The sequence below is a fragment of the Heptranchias perlo genome, chromosome 19, assembly GCF_035084215.1.
Source record: "Heptranchias perlo isolate sHepPer1 chromosome 19, sHepPer1.hap1, whole genome shotgun sequence".
NCBI classification, from domain to species: Eukaryota; Metazoa; Chordata; class Chondrichthyes; order Hexanchiformes; family Hexanchidae; genus Heptranchias; species Heptranchias perlo.
The window spans coordinates 50,853,544-50,872,403 of NC_090343.1; the positions used below are offsets into that span (position 1 = coordinate 50,853,544).

General features: G+C 43.0%; 1 protein-coding gene across 1 annotated transcript in view; it reads right to left on the minus strand.

The window, feature by feature from the left end:
- The window catches only part of tpx2 (TPX2 microtubule nucleation factor), a 52,347-nt gene that overhangs the window by 12,474 nt on the left and 21,013 nt on the right, over nt 1–18,860 (minus strand). The window contains exons 3-6 of the mRNA XM_068000737.1: nt 10,998–11,103; nt 8,065–8,178; nt 7,209–7,301; nt 5,285–5,421 (exon numbers count right to left, since the gene is read on the minus strand). Of these exons, the coding sequence (XP_067856838.1) occupies nt 5,285–5,421; nt 7,209–7,301; nt 8,065–8,178; nt 10,998–11,103 (450 nt within the window). The remainder of the gene's footprint in view (nt 1–5,284; nt 5,422–7,208; nt 7,302–8,064; nt 8,179–10,997; nt 11,104–18,860) is intronic.

Here is an 18,860-nt window from a genome sequence, read left to right on the forward strand (position 1 = left end):
AACAATAGGGCCATAGTGCAGAATAAAACTAAAATGACTAGCGATCTTAAAAAGACAAATCTAAAGGCATTGCGTCTTAATGCGCGGAGCATGCGCAATAATGTAGATGAATTAACAGCGCAGATAGATATTAATGGTTATGATATAGTTGCGATTACGGAGACATGGCTGCAGGGTGACCAAGGATGGGAACCAGGGATATTCAATATTTAGGAAGGACAGGCAAAAAGGGAAAGGAAGTGGGGTAGCGTTGTTAGTAAAGGAGGAAATCAATGCAATAGTGAGGAAGGATATTGGCTCGGAAAATCACAATGTGGAATCTGTATGGGTGGAGCTAAGAAACACCAAGGGGCAGAAAACGTTGGTGGGGGTTGTCTATAGGCCCCCAAACAGTAGTGGAGATGTAGGGGAGGGCATTAAACAGGAAATTAGAGACACATGCAAGGGTACAACTATAGTCATGGGTGACTTTAATATACATGTAGATTGGTCAAACCAAATTAGCAATACTGTGGGGGAGGAATTCCTGGAGTGTGTACGTGATGGTTTTCTAGACCAATAAGTCAAAGGAGGACACAAATAACCTGCCAGAAATGTTAGGGAACCAAGGGTTTAGTGAGAGGGAGGAACTGAAGGAAACCAGTATTAGTAAAAAAAAAAGTGCTAGGGAAATTAATGGGGCTAAGGCTGACATCCCTAGGGCCTGATCATCTACATCCCAGAGTACTAAGGGAAGTAGCCCTGGAAATAGCCAATGCATTGGAGATCATCTTCCAAAATTCTATAGACTCTGGAACAGTTCCTGCAGATTGGAGGGTGGCAAATGTAACCCCACTATTTTTTTTAAAAAAGAGAAAAAACAGGGAATTACAGACCAGTTAGCCTAACATCAGTAGTGGGGAAAATGCTAGAGTCTATTATAAAAGATGTGGTAACAGAACACTTGGAGGGCATTAACAGGATTGGACAAAGTCAGCATGGGTTTATGAAAGGGAAATCATGCTTAACAAATCTACTGGAGTTTTTTTGAGGATGTAACTAGTAGAATAGATAGGGGAGAACCAGTAGATGTGGTGTATTTGGATTTCCAGAAGGCTTTTGATGAGGTCCCACACAAGAGGTTAGTGTGCAAAATTAAAGCATATGGGATTGGGGGTGGGGGGAATATATTGGCATGGATTGAGAACTGGTTGACAGAGAGTAGGAACAAACGGGTCTTTTTCCAGGTGGCAGGCAGTGACTAGTGGGATACCGCAGGGATCAATGCTTGGGCCCCAGCTATTCACAATATAGATCAATGATTTGGATGAGGGAACTAAATGTAACATTTCCAGGTTTGCAGACAACACAAAGCTGGGGTGGAATGTGAGCTGTGAGGAGGATGCAAAGAGGCTCCAATGTGATTTAGACAAGTTGGGTGAGTGGGCAAGAACATGGCAGATGCAGTATAACGTGGATAAATGTGAGGTTATCCACTTTGGTTGTAAAAACAGAAAGACAGATTATCATCTGAATGGTGATAGATTGGGAAAAGGGGAGGTGCAACGAGACCTGGGTGACCTTGTATACCAGTCGCTGAAAGCGAACATTCAGGTGCAGCAAGCAGTTAGGAAGGCGAATGGTATGTTGGCGTTCATTGCAAGAGGATTTGAGTACAGGAGCAGGGATGTCTTACCGCAGTTATACAGGGACTTGGGGAGACCTCTTCTGGAGTATTGTGCGCAGATTTGGTCTCCTTATCTGAGGAAGGATGTCCTTGCCATGGAGGGAGTGCAACGAAGGTTTACCAGATTGATGCCTGGGATGGCAGGACTGACGTATGAGGAGAGATTGGGTCGACTAGGCCTATATTCACTAGAGTTTAGAAGAATGAGAGGTGATTTCATCGAAACATAAAATTCTAACAGGACTAGACAGACGAGATGCAGGGAGGATGTTCCCGATGGCTGGGGAGTCCAGAACCAGGAGCCAGAGTCTCAGGATACGGGGTATGCCATTTAGAACCGAGATGAGGAGAAATTTCTTCTGAGGGTGGTAACCTGTGGAATTCTCTACCACAGAATGCAGTGGAGGCCAAGTCATTAGATGTATTCAAGGAGATAGATATATTTCTTAATGCTAAAGGGATCAAGGGATATGGGGAAAAAGCAGGAACAGGGTACTGAGTTAGACAGTCAGCCATGATCATTTTGAATGGCAGAGCAGGCCCAAAGGGCCAAATGGCCTACTCTTGCTCCTATTTTCTATAACACTAGTTTTTTAAAAAATCCAAAGGACAGCAGAAATAAAAATAAGTACTTGACCCCATGCTTTATTTGGGATTTTTTCCATTTTTAAAAACCATATTCCAGAATATTTAACATGCACACAATTCAGAAGATAGTTTCATTCATCACTACAATACCATTTCCAGAATACTAAAAATTGAATATTTTTCTGGAAGTATTCATTCCTATTGGTCAAAGTAATTAGATAGCTGCCTGCAACTCCCCATCAATTCTGCTACTAGCTCCCAGTCATTCAATGGATAAAAGCTATGCGTAGACACATGGCCAGAAAGTGTCATGTTGGGATTCCTGGTTTATGATGAGTTAGCTAATAGAGGGCTGCTACAATTAGCCACCTCAGCTCTCTGCTAGCAAGGGGTGACTACACCAGAGCCCTGCTATAAAAATTTCATGAACACATCAGCTGTGATGGGGATGACTCAACAGTCATAGCCTGCCAACATGCAGCACTTAGGTTCAAACATCTAAAAGGGCCAACTTGGGCAAGCACATATCATAGTTGGTACAGTACAGAAGGCAGCCATTCAGCCCATCTTGCCAGCTCTTTGGAAGAGCTAGCCAATTAGTCTACTATTGAATCAGCTTCCTCTACCCTTTCAAGCAGTGCATTCCACATCATTATAACTCTGCATAAAAAGTCGTGTCACCTCTGGCTCTTTTGCCAATCACCTTAAATCTGTGTCCTCTGGTTACCAACCCTTCTGCCATTGGAAACAGTTTCTCCTTATTTACTCTGTCAAAAGTTAATGATTTTGAATACCTCTATCAAATCTCCACTTAACCTTCTCTGTTCTAAGAAGAACGCCAGCTTCTCCAGTCTCCCCACATAACTGAAGCCCGGCATCCCTGGCACCATTTTAGTAAATCTCCTCTGCACCCTTTCGAAGGCCTTGACATCTTTCCAAAAATGTGGTGTCCAGACTTGGACATCACTCCAGCTGAGGCCTAACCAGCATTTTGAAAAGGTTTAGCATAACTGCCTTGTTTTTTTTAAATCTATACCTCTATTATAAAGCCCAGGATCCCATACGCTTTTAACAACCTGCTCAACTTGTCCGACAAAAACTTGTACACGAACAAACCCCCCCCCCCCCCAAATCCCGGTCTCTGTTCCTGCACCCCCTTCAAAAATGCCTCTCCTCATTCTTCCTACCAATCACTTAATACCTGTTAAATTTTATCTGCCATGTGTCTGCCCATTCTCCTGAAGTCTGTTACTATCCTCCATGTTGTTTACTACATTTCCAAGTCCCATGTCATCTGCAGACACAGACACAGACACAGAATTATCCTATCCAATATTGCTACGACCTACAATGGCAGCATCCTCTTCTCTGGTGAAGATGGATGCAAAGTATTCATTTAGTACTTCAGCCATGCCCTCTGATCCCACAAGATGATCTTTTTTGTCCCTAAAAATCAGTCCCACCCTTCCACTATTTATAAAAGACTTTTAGGTTCCCCTTTATGTTAGCCACTAATCTATTCTCATAAGAAATAGGAGTAGGCCATACAGCCCCTCAAGCCTGCTCTGCCATTCAATCAGATCATGGCTGATCTTCAACCTCAACTCCACTTTCCTGGCCTATCCCCATATCCCTTGATTCCCTTAAGAGTCAAAAATCTCAGCATTGAATATACTCAACGACTTGGCATCCACAGCCCTCTGCGTAGAGAATTCCAAAGATTCACAACCCTGAGTGAAGAAATTTCTCCTCCTCAGTCTTAAATGGCCACCCCCTTATCCTGTGACTATGCCCTCTAGTTCGAGACTCTCCAGCCAGGGGAAACAACCTCTCGGCCTCTACCTTGTCAAGCCCCCTCAGAATCTTATATATTTCAATGAGGTCACCCCTCATTCTTCTAAACTCCAGAGACTATAGGCCCATTCTACTCAATCTCTCCTCAGGACAATCCTCTCATCCCAGGAATTAATCTAGTGAACCTTCATTGCACCGCCTCGAAGGGAAGGATATCCTTCCTTGGATAAGGAGACCAAAACTGTACAGTACTCCAGGTGAGGTCTCACCAAAGCCCTGTACAATTGTAGTAAGACTGCCGTACTCTTTTACTCCAACCCCCTTGCAATAAAGGCCAACATGCCATTTGGGCTTCCTAATGCTTGCTGTACCTGCATGCTAACTGTGTTTCTTATACCAGGACCCCCAGGTCTCTCTGGACACCAACATTTAATATTGTCTCACCATTTAAAAAATATTCTGTTTTTCTATTCTTCCAACCAAAGTGAATAACTTCACATTTTCCAAATTATACTCCAACTGCCACCTTCTTGCCCACTCACCTGTTTATATCCCTTTGCAGACTCTATCCTCCTTACAGCTTACTTTCCCACCTAGCTTTGTATCTTTGCCCCTCATTTCCTTTTTTAGATCTCCTCTGTACTTTCTGCATTCAGCCTGGTTCTCTATGAACCTTACATTCGTCATAAGCCTCCTTTTTCTGTTTCATTTTAATCTCTATATCTTGAGTCATCCAGGGAGTTCTAGCCTTGACGCCCTTCCTTTTCACCAGTAGGGATGTGTCTACTGTACCTGAACCAGCTCCTCCTTGAAGGCCTCACATTGTTAAATTACTGTTTTGCCTAGCAATTTTTGATTCCAATCCACCTGGGTAAGCTCCCTTTTTAAAACAAAATTTGCTCCCCTCCATTCAAGCATTTTCACATTTGATTGTTCCTTGTTCTTTTCCACGACCATTCTAAACCTAATGATATTATGGTCCCCAAAGGCTCCACCTGCCCCATTTCATTGCCCAGAACTAGATACCACACCGTTTCCTTCCTTCCTGGTTGGACTGGAAACACACTGTCCCAGTCTATATTGAGAAGCTGAAGTCCTCATTATCACTTCCCACTATTTGGTGGCCTATAGTATACACCCAGTAGCATAATAGATCCTCTATTGTTCCTTAATTCTAATAAATAGATTATGGTGTGGAACTTCACCCTGCTTTCAGCCTCAGATCTGTTAGTATACCTGCACCAGATATGGCCAGCTTCAGCGACTCCTCATTACATTTCCTCTGCTCTGCCATTTCCTTCTGAAATTGAGCAATCTTTTCCATCTCCAACTCTTCTGTGCTTTTTCCCTTTGAGCCCATATGTTGCTGCCTCCTATAGGGAAGCAAAAGTAGACGTATCTGAACATATAATCTTCAACACCACTTCGATCACCAGCAATTCTTTTTCTAAAAAGGAAGCTGCCCATCACTACATACTCTGCAGTTCTGTACACAGCAAGACTGGAAGATTAGATTAGAAACTCTCATTCCAAAGAGTAGACCCTTTCTCATTCTACGAATGAAGTTCAAGATGACTGCCACTATTCAGGGGAAGAAAGAAAAGAATTACATTGAATTTACAGCACAGAAGCAGGCCATTTGGCCCAATAGATCTATGCTGGTGTTTATGCTCCACACGAGCCTCCTCCCACCTTACTTCATCTCATGTACTTATAGAATCCCCTTAAATGCAGGGGAGGAAAAAACCTCCAGGGACATCATACCCTTAAAATAGTTGTGCTCAGCAAGTTTCCTGCCCCTGTTGTATCACAGCCTTACTTTGAATACAATCTGAAGACTTATTTCAAATAGAAGACTTACAGGACCAATAAGAGCACAAAGCCATTTTTTTTTAGGCAACAAACTAAAAATAACTAGCATCATCTGTTCAAAAAGTTGCCAAAGATTAAACACAGCTCTAAGTCACGCAAGTTAACGTGGCTTCTGGAGCCAAGATTACTACTCTTTGGGTGACACCAAAGGCTGCATCAGTGAAATAGATATAATTGCTTGGCCCTAGTTGGCAGCCATTGCCAACCAACAGCTTAGGGTTGGAGGGAGGTAATGGAGTAGCACAGAGGATTCTTGTCTGACATCACCACCCCAGTCATTCAAGTCAGGATGAAAAGTGGCTTAATTGCAGTCATCTGGATGATACCTCCTCAGTTATGGAGTTTGATTAATACCTCAGTGATGGGACAAGTCAACTGTCAACATTCTGCAGGCTAGAATTCCTTTCCAGCAAGTAACTCAATCAAATTGAGCCTGTAACAGGCATAAGGTGTGTAGAATTTATGTGATAATGGAAGGCAATAAGATAGGTGCTGAGAGTGACCAATTCTTAAAATAACCAGTGACACTATACAGATTTTCAAAACAGGAAAAGGCTGGAATAAATAAATGCTGGAAACCTCAGGTCATGCAGTATCTGTGGAGAGGGGAAGGTCAGGTTAACATTTCAGGTCAATGATCTCTTATCTGGCTGGAATGAACTATGCTCAGATCAAGTATCTGTCCAAAATGGCAACAAGTAAACTAGTTTAGACTTTTACTAGAAATATAAAGTAACTTTCTCCTCCCACCCCAAGACACAATCTTAATAAAATGGGCCAATTGCAACTTACACATGCAGGCTGAGGGAATGAGGAATTTGAGATGACTATCTAAATCACAGAAAACTTAACTATGAGAAAAAGTTACTTTTAAACTGTGCAATGCATTTAGGAACAAGAGAAAGCCACAAGGAAGCGAACTAAAACTTCACATCAGGGAAACCACAGGAGTACAGGAAGGGTCACATGATCAATGCCCATCATTTAACTGGGCAACTTGGGAGATCTTATGGTATCCATTAGAATGAGACTCTAGTAGTTACACATTGTGCTACTCTATTATTATGGAACCAGCACATTGACTAAAGGCACATTGTCACCTGGTGCTTAGGATTTCAAGTTATTTACATGCAAAACAGACAACTATGACTATTAAACTGTCAGTTTACATAAAACTTAGCACAAGCTAAACTCAATAAACCGCCACAACATCCATTAATAGTTACATAAAAAAAGACAAAATAATGCATCCTGAACACTTGGATCACACTTTAGAAATAACACTTACCTGAGAACTGTGGGTGTGCCAGGCAAGGTCAATTTGGGCTGCGTCCGAGAGAAACTACCTGCCCTACTCCCCGAGCGCTTTCCAGTCAGAACCCTAGATTTAGTACAAGGAACATTTTTTTTTAATATAAACATGCTGGCCAGCGGATACTCTCCAGTAATGCAGCTCAAACCAGATAGTTGTTTATTACATACATCTATTAGTCCAATCACCATAGGTAGACAAGCTTAATTACCACCAAGCAAATTACACCTAGTCAGCTTGTCTAATTTACAGCAAGGTTTAGGAACTGCCAAGCAGCACAATAGAGACAGCGTGGGTTCAAATGAAACCTTCCTCATTTTGCAATGGAATAGTTTTGATCGCAATACTGGCTGGGCAAAAGCTAAAGCAAGAAAACTGTGCTGTTTTACATCATTTTAAAAAATTTACCATAAAGCCCATTTAAATTCAACATCAAGGAGCAAACTTCACTGTTACAGGCCATGCATAACAAGGAGCCAGCAGTCCATTCCTGTTAGATCATAGCAACTATGATCTAACAGGAAGGTAAGGCAACTCAGTCTTTTATAAAAGATGCGGTGTTTGCCGAACCCTAGTCAGAGTGGCAGGATACTGGCTTGGAAACTTGCTGTTCTCCATGAGCATTTCCTGATATATTGGGACGATTGCAGTTTCAGGGAAGGGAGACAGAAAGCCAGGCACTGCCACGAGGCAGGAAAAGACTAGAATGACCTTGGGATGCTCAGGTTACAGAGCAGCATTACCAGTGGTCTGGGAACAGGCCACACATTTCCCCTCAGTGGAAGATGCACAAAACCTGGACAAGAGTAAATTTAAACACAAAGCAGCTTACAGTTTAGCTTTTTTGTTAACTGGAGGCTCTGACGATTCCACAAACTGAGATCTCCTTTCAGCTCGAATTTTGCCCAGCTGTTTGCTCAATTGTCCAGATGGTCTACGGGCCGATCTAGTGAAGATTGGAATTTAGGCAAGTTCAGATAAGAGTCACAACAGGGTGCAATACTACAAGTCAAATAAAACTGTGTCCTAACAATCTATTCATTTTAATTGCAACACAATGTCCAGACACTGAATTATCACTCCCAGATCTCTTTCTAAATCCCTCTGCCAATTCAATCCTATGCATTATATACTTGTGACCATATAGCAATACCTTGCAATTATTAAAATTTCACTTAACATGTCACCCAATTCCATACCCAACCCAAATCTGTTAATCATCTGTTGTTTCATGTGTCCAGCACTCTACTGTAGGGCAAATTCAACAAGCTCATATTTGGCTTTCATATCTAGGTCATTAACGTAGAACAGAAAATGGGGTGCAAGGACTCCACCCACCTAGTTTCACGACGTTTTACCTCCCACCAGTTTCTTTTTTAAAAAAACTTCCTGTGTTCGACCCTGTATTTTATCCCCCCCACAGGGTCAAAGCTTCCTGACCAAATAAATGGTATATCATGGTGAATTCCACTATCTAACTTATCTGAACATTCTCAAAAGTAGTCAGGGAGAATGGTCATAAGATGCCCCTTCTAATCCATGCTGGCCATTTATTTTATTTATTGCTATACAGGTACTCCTCCAACCTGCCCCTTAGAACAGAGTCCATTATTTTACCCATTACTGATGTTGGGTTGATGGACCTGTAGTTCCCAGGTCATACTCATTACTTTCTTAAATGTAAGCACTATCCATGCATGTTTCTAGTCCTGCAAAACCTTCCAGAGCCCAATGATTCTTGCATAATGATAACCAGGTATCCAGTTTTATTCAGAAAAAGGAAAGACTTGCATTTATAGAGCCTTTCATGACCTCTGGACGTCCCAAAACACTTTACAGCCAATGACGTACTTCTTTTTTTTCAGGGTAGTCACTGTTGTAATGTCAAAAACATGGCAGCCAATTTGCACACAGCAAGCTCCCACATGATCAGATAATCTGTTTTAGCTGTGTTGGTTGAGGGATAAATATTGTCCAGGACACCGGGAGAATTCCCCTGCTCTTTGAAACAGTGCCATGGGATCTTTTACATCCACTTAAGGGGGCAGACGGGGCCTCGATTTTACCATCTCATCCAAAAGACAACACCTCCGACAGTGCAGCACTCCCTCGGTACTGCAGTATGGGCCTGGATTTTGTGCTCAAGTCCCCGGAGTAAGACTTGAACCCACAACCTTCTGACTCCGAGGCAAGTCATCGAGCCACAGCTGACACCTAGAACACACATCACCTGACCTAGAGATTTTAGTCTCAAGTCCCTTTAACTTAAGTTTATCTGCCATATTGACTTCCACCCACCACCCCCCCCCCCCCCGATATTGGGTGTACTACAAAAATGAGTAGCAGTTACCCTCCTTCAGTTTTATTTTTGAAGCTCTTACTACCTCTCCCAACAATTCAGCAACACTAGAAGAGTCAACAGTTAATGTTACATTAACTTTCGTTATCCTCAAATTCCTCCATTGTTCAGACTTGTCCCCCTCCTTTGTTTTCTTTTATTCCCATTTTAATTGTTGTATGCAGCCATTTTGGGGACTGCTTATTTTTTTCAGGGCATAATCTATTCCTGACTTTCTTTTGAAGAAAAAAAAACCATAAAAGGCAAAGTGCCAAAGAAAATTTGAATCAGAATTCAAATTGAGTGACTGAATTAAAAGCATCCATCCTGCCTGTGTTCATTGTAGCTTATGAAAGCGCTCCACTTTTCTGTACATATATCTGCTTTCTTTCCAGCACTTGAAATCCGTGATATTTCCAGTGTTCATCCTCCACCCTTTTTGCTTTTCTTACCACCCCTCCTTACCAAGACTGGGAAAAAGTGTGTGTTATCAATTTCCTTGTCGGCCCCAGTAAATGCTGGGTTCATGGTTTTTTTGTCAGCTGTTGAATAGCCCAAAAACGCAACTTTCAGTCTGGCAGGCCAAAGTCTATAATATGCACCAGAGTTTTGGTTTCCATCAAACACAGGAATTTAATATGCTAATGTTCAGTGACTCATGTGTGTCATTCTGTTGACCTTTGTCTTTGAAAAATGGCTAGACAGGCTATTCAAGATACTTGGCCCCAATATTAAACAGGTTAGTACAAATTATCTGACATAGATCAAAGAAAACCTTGGAGTGGGGGAGCACAGTTTTGATTGACAGCATGTCTCAAACTTGTAAGAAGGGTCAAGACCAATAACTAGCTATAGTCCTTTGATGAATAGCTGTGGCTCAAACGTGGACTGATCTAGAGCTGGAAGCAAAGATCAGTTCATCTACAGCCATCAAGCTGGAAACACAGATCAGCCAGCAGCTGAGGAGAGAACAGTCGAAATCTTGGGCTCATCTTCTCTTTCACCAATCCCCATGAGTACATTCACCCCGCTCTCCAGATCTAACATCTTCTGCTCTTTGATCAGCAAACAGAGGAACCCTAGACACCACCCAGTACCTCATTCAAGTGGTCATTTTCCAAGTGCGAGCCCAGACAGTGACTGTTGACAGGTACCAACTATGCAAGAGAGGGAAACATCACTGCAGAGATCTATCCTGTTCTCAATGTACTTTCCTGCAGGAGTCACCAGATAGAAATTTGAAATGAGGAACCTTTTCTGATTTTTTCTTCTAGTGCAGGCACTGATAGCAAACTTAGTACCTTGTCATCTCCAGCTGAAAGCAACTAACCCAAGACTCTGGACCTTTGTTTAGCAGCTACATTCTTTCCTTAACAACTGAGCCATTGGGGAGCAGCCATATTTCTGAAGCCACATTTATTACTTGCCTCCTCAGCGGCACAGCTTCACTAGGGACAACTGTTTTGCTGGAGTTGGCTCTCCACGCTTCCATAGAGGTTATCAAGTTCTGTGGTGGTCTATCAGCTGTGTCTTCTGCAGAGAGAAAAAAAAAGTTTGTGCCATAAATTCAGAGCTTACAAATGTATTTTGAAAAGTTAGTTCACACAAAATGAACTGCAGTTTAAAAGTCAGATGTACTACAAATCTAAGATTGCACAATTCTTAAACACAGATTCAGTACAATCTATTCCACAAGTACTCAGCTATGGCTCAGTGGTAGTACTCTTGCATCAGAGTCAGAAGGTTGTGGGTTCACGCATAAACAAAGCTGACACTTCAGTGCAGTACTGAGGGAGTGTTGCATTGTCAAATGAGACGTTAAATCGAGGCCCCATCTACCCTCAGGTGGACGTAAAAGATCCCATGGCACTATTTTGAAGAGCAGAGGAGTTCTCCCGTGTCCTGACCAATGTTCATCCCTCAACCAACATCAAACGGATTATCTGGTCATTATCATATTGCTGTTTGTGGAACCTTGCTTTGTGCAAATTGGCTGCCTTGTTTCCTACATTACAACAGTGACTACACTTCAAAAAGTACTGTAAAAGCGCTTTGGGATGACCCACGGTTGTGAAAGTGGTCACACCCCTTAGGATAAGATCGTCTAAATTGGTCAGGGACATAAGGGTGTGACTGCGAGCAAGGCAGGTAAGGGGATCAAGGTAGAAGTGGAGGAGCCTCAGCCTTTGCAATTGTCCAACAGGTTTGAGGCGCTTGCAGCCTGTATGGACGAAAGCGGAGGCCGCAGGGTGGATGAGCAAACTGACAGTGGCACCATAGTACAGGAAGACATTCAAGTGGGGGGGGGGGGGGGGGGGGGGGGGGGAGTTAGTAGGAATGTAGTGGTAGTAGGGGGCAGAATAGTCAGGAGGATAGACAGTTCTCTGCAGCCGAGAACAAGAGTCCAGAAGGCTTTGTTGCCTGCCTGGTGCCAGGGTTCGGGACATCTTCTCTGGGCTGGAGGGGAACTTGCAGTGGGAGATGGAGGATCCAGTTGTTGTGGTCCATGTAGGTACCAACAATATAGGTAGGACGGGGAAGAGGTTCTGCTTAGGGAGTATGAGCACGAGGGGCTAAATTAAAAAGCAGAACCTCAAAAAAGGTTAATCTACCTGAGCCACGAGCAAATTGGGATTGGGTAAATAAGATTAGAGTTAAATTCGTGGCTCAAAGATTAGTGTGGGAGAAATGGGTTTCGATTATTGGGGCACTGGCACCAGCACTGGGGAAAGTGGGAGCTGTACTGTTGGGACGGGCATCCTCTGAACCATGCTGGGGCCACTGTTCTGGCGCATTGTATAACTAGGGCGGTAGAGAAGGCTTTAAACTAAATAATGGGGGCGAGGGATCAAGTAAGGGAAGATGTGATAAATTAAAGAAAGACGACAAGGCAAGACAGCAAGGTAGCAATAAGGGAAATGATAATCAGAGAAAGGCAGCAAGGGACAGAGCATGCAAACTTAAGAATGTGCCAGCAGATAAGGCTACAGGTTGCAAAAATAGTAAAAAGACAGCACTAAAGGCTTTGTACCTGAATGCACATAGCATTTGTAACAAATTGGATGAATTGTCAGCTCAAATAGAATTAAATATGTACGATCTGAGAGCCATTACAAAGACATGGCTGCAAGATGATAAAGCCTGGAACCTGAATATTCAAGGGTACTTGACATTTCGGAAGGACAGGAAGCGAGGAAAAGGTGGAGGGGTAGCTCTGTTAATTAAGGATGACATGAGTATAATAGAGAAATGACCTTAGTTCTAAAGACCAAGATGTAGAATCAGTTTGGGTAGAGATTTTAAAAAATAGTAAAGGCACTTAGGGGGCCTATAAACGACTCCCACAACAGTAACCACACTGTAGGACAGGGTATACAGGAAGAAATAATGGGGGCTTGTGAGAAAAGAACAGCAATAATCATAGAATCATAGAAGTTTACAACATGGAAACAGGCCCTTCGGCCCAACATGTCGCCCTGTTTATACCACTAAGCTAGTCCCAATTGCCTGCACTTGGCCCATATCCCTCTATACCCATCTTACCCATGTAATTTCCAAATGCGTTTTAAAAGACAAAATTCTACCCGCCTCTACTACTGCCTCTGGCAGCTCGTTCCAGGCACTCACCACCCTTTGAGTGAAAAAATTGCCCCTCTGGACCCTTTTGTATCTCTCCCCTCTCACCTTAAATCTATGCCCCCTCGTTATAGACTCCCCTACCTTTGGGAAAAGATTTTGACTATCTACCTTATCTATGCCCCTCATTATTTTATAGACTTCTAGAAGATCACCCCCGAAACCTCCTACTCTCCAGGGAAAAAAGTCTCAGTCTATCCAACCTCTCCCTATAAGTCAAACCATCAAGTCCCGGTAGCATCCTAGTAAATCTTTTCTGCACTCTTTCTAGTTTAATAATATCCTTTCTATAATAGGGTGACCAGAACTGTACACAGTATTCCAAGTGTGGCCTTACTAATGTCTTGTACAACTTCAACAAGACATCCCAACTCCTGTATTCAATGTTCTGACCAATGAAACCAAGCATGCTGAATGCCTTCTTCACCACCCTATCCACCTGTGACTCCACTTTCAAGGAGCTATGAACCTGTACTCCTAGATCTCTTTGTTCTATAACTCTCCCCAACGCCCTACCATTAACGGAGTAGGGCCTGGCCCGATTCGATCTACCAAAATGCATCACCTCACATTTATCTAAATTAAACTCCATCTGCCGTTCATCGGCCCACTGGCCCAATTTATCAAGATCCCGTTGCAATCCTAGATAACCTTCTTCACTGTCCACAATGCCACCAATCTTGGTGTCATCTGCAAACTTACTAACCATGCCTCCTAAATTCTCATCCAAATCATTAATATAAATAACAAATAACAGCGGACCCAGCACCAATCCCGGAGGCACACCGCTGGTCACAGGCCTCCAGTTTGAAAAACAACCCTCTACAACCACCCTCTGTCTTCTGCCGTCAATCCAATTTTGTACCCAATTGGCTACCTCACCTTGGATCCCGTGAGATTTAACTTTATGTAACAACCTACCATGCGGTACCTTGTCAAAGGCTTTGCTAAAGTCCATGTAGACCACATTTACTGCACAGCCCTCATCTATCTTCTTGGTTACCCCTTCAAAAAACTCAATCAAATTCGAGAGACATGATTTTCCACTCACAAAACCATGCTGACTGTTCCTAATCAGTCCCTGCCTCTCCAAATGCCCACAGATCCTGTCTCTCAGAATACCCTCTAACAACTTATCCACTACAGATGTCAGGCTTTTCCCTGCCTCCCTTCTTAAACAAAGGCACAACATTTGCTACCCTCCAATTTTCAGGCACCTCACCTGTAGCTGTCGATGATTCAAATATCTCTGCTAGGGGACCCGCAATTTCCTCCCTAACCTCCCATAACGTCCTGGGATACATTTCATCAGGTCCCGGAGATTTATCTACCTTGATGCGCGTTAAGACTTCCAGCACCTCCCTCTCTGTAATATGTACACTCCTCAAGACATCACTATTTATTTCCCCAAGTTCCCTAACATCCATGCCTTTCTCAACCATTATCATGGGTGATTTTAATCTCCATATAGATTGGAAGAATCTGATTGGCAAAGGTAGCCTGGAAGATGAGTTCAAAGAGTGCCTTCAGGACAGTTTCTTAGGGCAGCACGTTCTAGTTAGAGAGCAGGCTATTCTAGATCTGGTAATGTGTAATGAGACAGGATTAATTAATGACCTCATTGTAAAAGAAGCCTCTAGGTAGCAGTGATCACAAAATGATTGAACTTTGCATTCACTTTGAGGGAGAGAAGAGTAAGTGTAAGACTAAGATTAGTCTTATAAACTTAAATAAAAGGGCAATTATGAGGTCATGAAGACAGAGCTAAAGTGAACTGGGAACTTGCGTTAAGGGATATGTCAGTAGAGATGCAGTGGTAGGCATCTAATGAGGTATTTCATAACACGCAAAGATACATTCCAGTGAGAAAGAAAGACTCTAGGGGAAGGACGTACCATCCTTGGCTAACTAAGGAAGTTAAAGATAGTATCAAATTGAAAGAAAAAGCATACAATGCCACAAAGATTAGTGGCAGGTCAGAAGTATGGGCAGAATATAAAAAGCAGCAAAGAATGACAAAGAATAATAAGGGGGAAGAAATTAGAGTACAAGAGAAAGCTAGCTAGAAATGTAAAAACAGATAGTAAGAGTTTCTACAGGTATTTAAAAAGGAAAAAAAGAGTAAGAAAAGTGAGTGTTGGTCCTCTAGAGCGAGTCTGGGGAATTAATAGAGAATAAGGAAATGGCAGATGAATTGAACAGATAGTTTGCATCCATCTTCACTGTAAAGGATACAAATAACATGCCAGAAATAATTGTAAAACAAGAGGTGAAAGGGAGGGAGGAACTTAAAACATTTACAATCACCAGGGAAAGGGTTGTGAAAGAAAAAAATCAGAACCAAAAGCTGACAAGTCCCCAGGTCCTGACACACTTCATAGAAAATAGGAGCAGGAGTAGGCCATTCGAGCCTGCTCCACCATTCAATATGATCATGGCTGATCCTCTATCTCAATACCACATCCCTGCTCGCTCCCAACGCACACACGAATTTTACAGGTTCACCACCCTCTGAGTGAAGAAATTTCTCATTTCAGTCCTACTGTGTATCCTGAGACTGTGACCCCTCGTTCTGGACACCACCCACCCACCCCCCCCCCTCACAGCTAGGGGAAACATCCTCCCTGCATCCAGTCTGTCTAGCCCTGTCAGAATTTTATGTTTCAATGAGATCCCCTCTCATTCTTCTAAACTCGAGTGAATACAGGCTGAGATGACCCAATCTCTCTTCATACGACGGTCCTGCTAGCCCAGGAATCAGTCTGGTGAACCTTCGCTGCACTCCCTCTATGGCAAGTATATCCTCTCTTAGGTAATCCTAGGGTCGTAAAAGAAGTGGCTGCAGAGATAGTAGATGCATTGGTATTAATTTTCCAAAGTTCCCGAGATTCTGGAAGTGTCCCATCAGATTGGAAAATAGCAAATGTAACTCCTCTATTCAAGAAAAGGAGACAGAAAGCAGGAAACTACAGGCCAGTTAGCATAACGTCGGTCATAGGGAAAATGCTAGAATCTATTAAGGTTATAGCAGGGCATTTAGAAAATCTCAATGCAATCAGGCAGTCAACATGGCTTTGTGAAAGGGAAATCGTGTTTGACTAATTTATTAGAGTTCTTTGAGGAAGTAACAAGCAACGTGGATAAAGGGGATCCTGTGGATGTGGTGTACTTGGATCTCCTGAAGGCTTTTGACAAGGGGCCACATAAAAGGCTACTACACAAAATAAGAGCTCATGGTGTAGGGGGTAACATATTAGTATGGATAAAGGACTGGTTAACTAACAGGAAACATGGAGTAGGCATAAATGGGTCATTTTCAGGTTGGCAAGATGTAACGAGTGGAGTGCTACAGGGATCAGTGCTGGAGCCACAACTATTTACAATCTATATGAATGTCTTAGATGAAGGGACCAAATGTATGGTTGCTAAATTTGCTGATGACACAAAGGTAGGTAGGAAAGTAAGTTGTGAAGGGGACATAAGGAGTCTGCAAAGGGATATAGATAGGTTAAGTGAGTGGGCAAAAATTTGGGAAAATGTGAACTTGTCCACTTTGGCAGGAGGAATAGAAATGCAGTATATTATTTAAATGGAGGGAGATTGCAGAACTCTGAGGTACAGAGGGATCTGGGTGTCCTAGTACATGAATCACAAAAAGTGAGTATGCAGGTAGTGAGTGATTAGGAAGGCAAATGGAATGTTGTCATTTTGCTACAGTTGTACAGGGCATTGGTGAGACCACATCTCGAATACTGTGTGCAGTTTTGGTCTCCTTATTTAAGAAAGGACATAATTGCTTTGGAGGCAGTTCAGAGAAGGCACACTCGACTGATTCCTGGGACGAGGGGGTTTGAACCATCGAACCACAAAAAAGATACAGCCCGAAAGGGGGCCATTCGGCCCATCAAGTCCGCGCCGGCTCGAAGAACAACCAGGGGCCCATTCTAATCCCACCTTCCAGCACCCGGTCTGTAGCCCTGCAGCTTAAGCACTTTAGGTGCAGGTCCAGGTACTTTTTTTTAAAAGAGATGAGGGTCCCTGCCTCTACCACCAATTCGGGCAGCAAATTCCATACACCCACCACCTCTGGGTAAAAATGTTTTTCCTCATGTCCCCTCTAATCCTTCCATCAATCAGCTTAAATCTATGTCCTCTAGTTCTTGAACTCTCCGCTAGGGGAAACAGGTACTTCCTGTCTACTCTATCTAGGTCCTCAATTTTGTACACCTCAAACAAGTCTCCCCTCAGCCTCCTCTGCTCCAAGCAAAACAACCCCAGCCTATCCAATTTCTCCTCGTAGCTGCAATTTTCAAGCCCTGGCAACATTCTTGTAAATCATCTCTGCGCACTCTCCAGAGCAATTACGTCCTTCCTGTAATGTGGTGACCAGAACTGCACACAATAGTCCAGCTGTGGCCTTACCAACATTTTATACAGTTCCATCATTACATCCCTGCTTTTGTATTCTACACCTCGGCTAATAACAGAGAGCATTCCGTATGCCTTCTTCACAACATTATCTACCTGTACTGCCACCTTCAGGGACCTGTGCACATGCACTCCAAGGTCTCACTTCCTCTACCCCTCAATATATTCCCGTTTACTGCGTATTCCCTTTTATTGTTTGCCCTCCCTAAGTGCATTACCTCACACTTCTCCGGGTTGAACTCCATTTGCCACTTTTCCGCCCACTCCACCAACCCATTGATATCTTCGTGGAGTCTACAGCTATCCTCCTCACTATCAACTACACGGCCAATTTTTGTGTCATCTGTAAATTTGTCAATCATGCCCCCTACATTCAAGTCCAAATCATTAATATATACAAACAGCAAGGGACCCAACACTGAGCCCTGTGGCACACCACTGAAAACGGATTTCCATTCGCAAAGACATCTTACAAGGAAAGGGTGAACAAGTTGGGCCTGTGTACACTGGAGTTTAGAAGAATGAGAGGTGATCTTATTGAAACATATAAGATCCTGAGGGGACTAGATGGGGTAGATGCTGAGGGGATGCTTCCCCTTGTGGGAGACTAGAACTAGGGGCCATAGTTTAAAAAGGGGTCTCCCATTTAAGACGAAGATGAGAAATTTTTTCTCTCAGGAGGGTCGTGAGTCTGTGGAACTCCCTTCTCCAGAGAGCAGTGGAGGCAGGGTCATATTTAAGGCTGAGTTAGATAGATTCCTGATTAACAAGGGAGTCAAAGGTTATAGGAGATAGTCGGGAAAGTAGGGTTGAGGTCACAATCAGATCAGCCATGATCTTATCAAATGGCAGAGCAGGCGCAAGGGGCCGAATGGCGTACTCTTGCTCTTAATTCATATGTTTGTATGTTCGTATATAATTGCAAGTCTTTCTTTGTACACCTAACTTACATTTGACCTGAAAATAGCACTGAATTGAAAGGTTATAATGTAAAGATATCATTCCAATTAGATTTGATGATTTTAAACCCAAATTTCAGTATCACGATTCAATCTAGCACGTCCCATTGAGAGATCACCATAAGCAGTCCTCAGTGTTCCCATCTCCTCACGACAGCCAACTTAAAAAGTCACACTGGTCACAGTACGTCAAGACCGTTTTCTTTTCCAGCCGGCCTCCCAGCCTTCACCCTCCATAAATTCAGTTCATACCAAAAAAAACTTAAC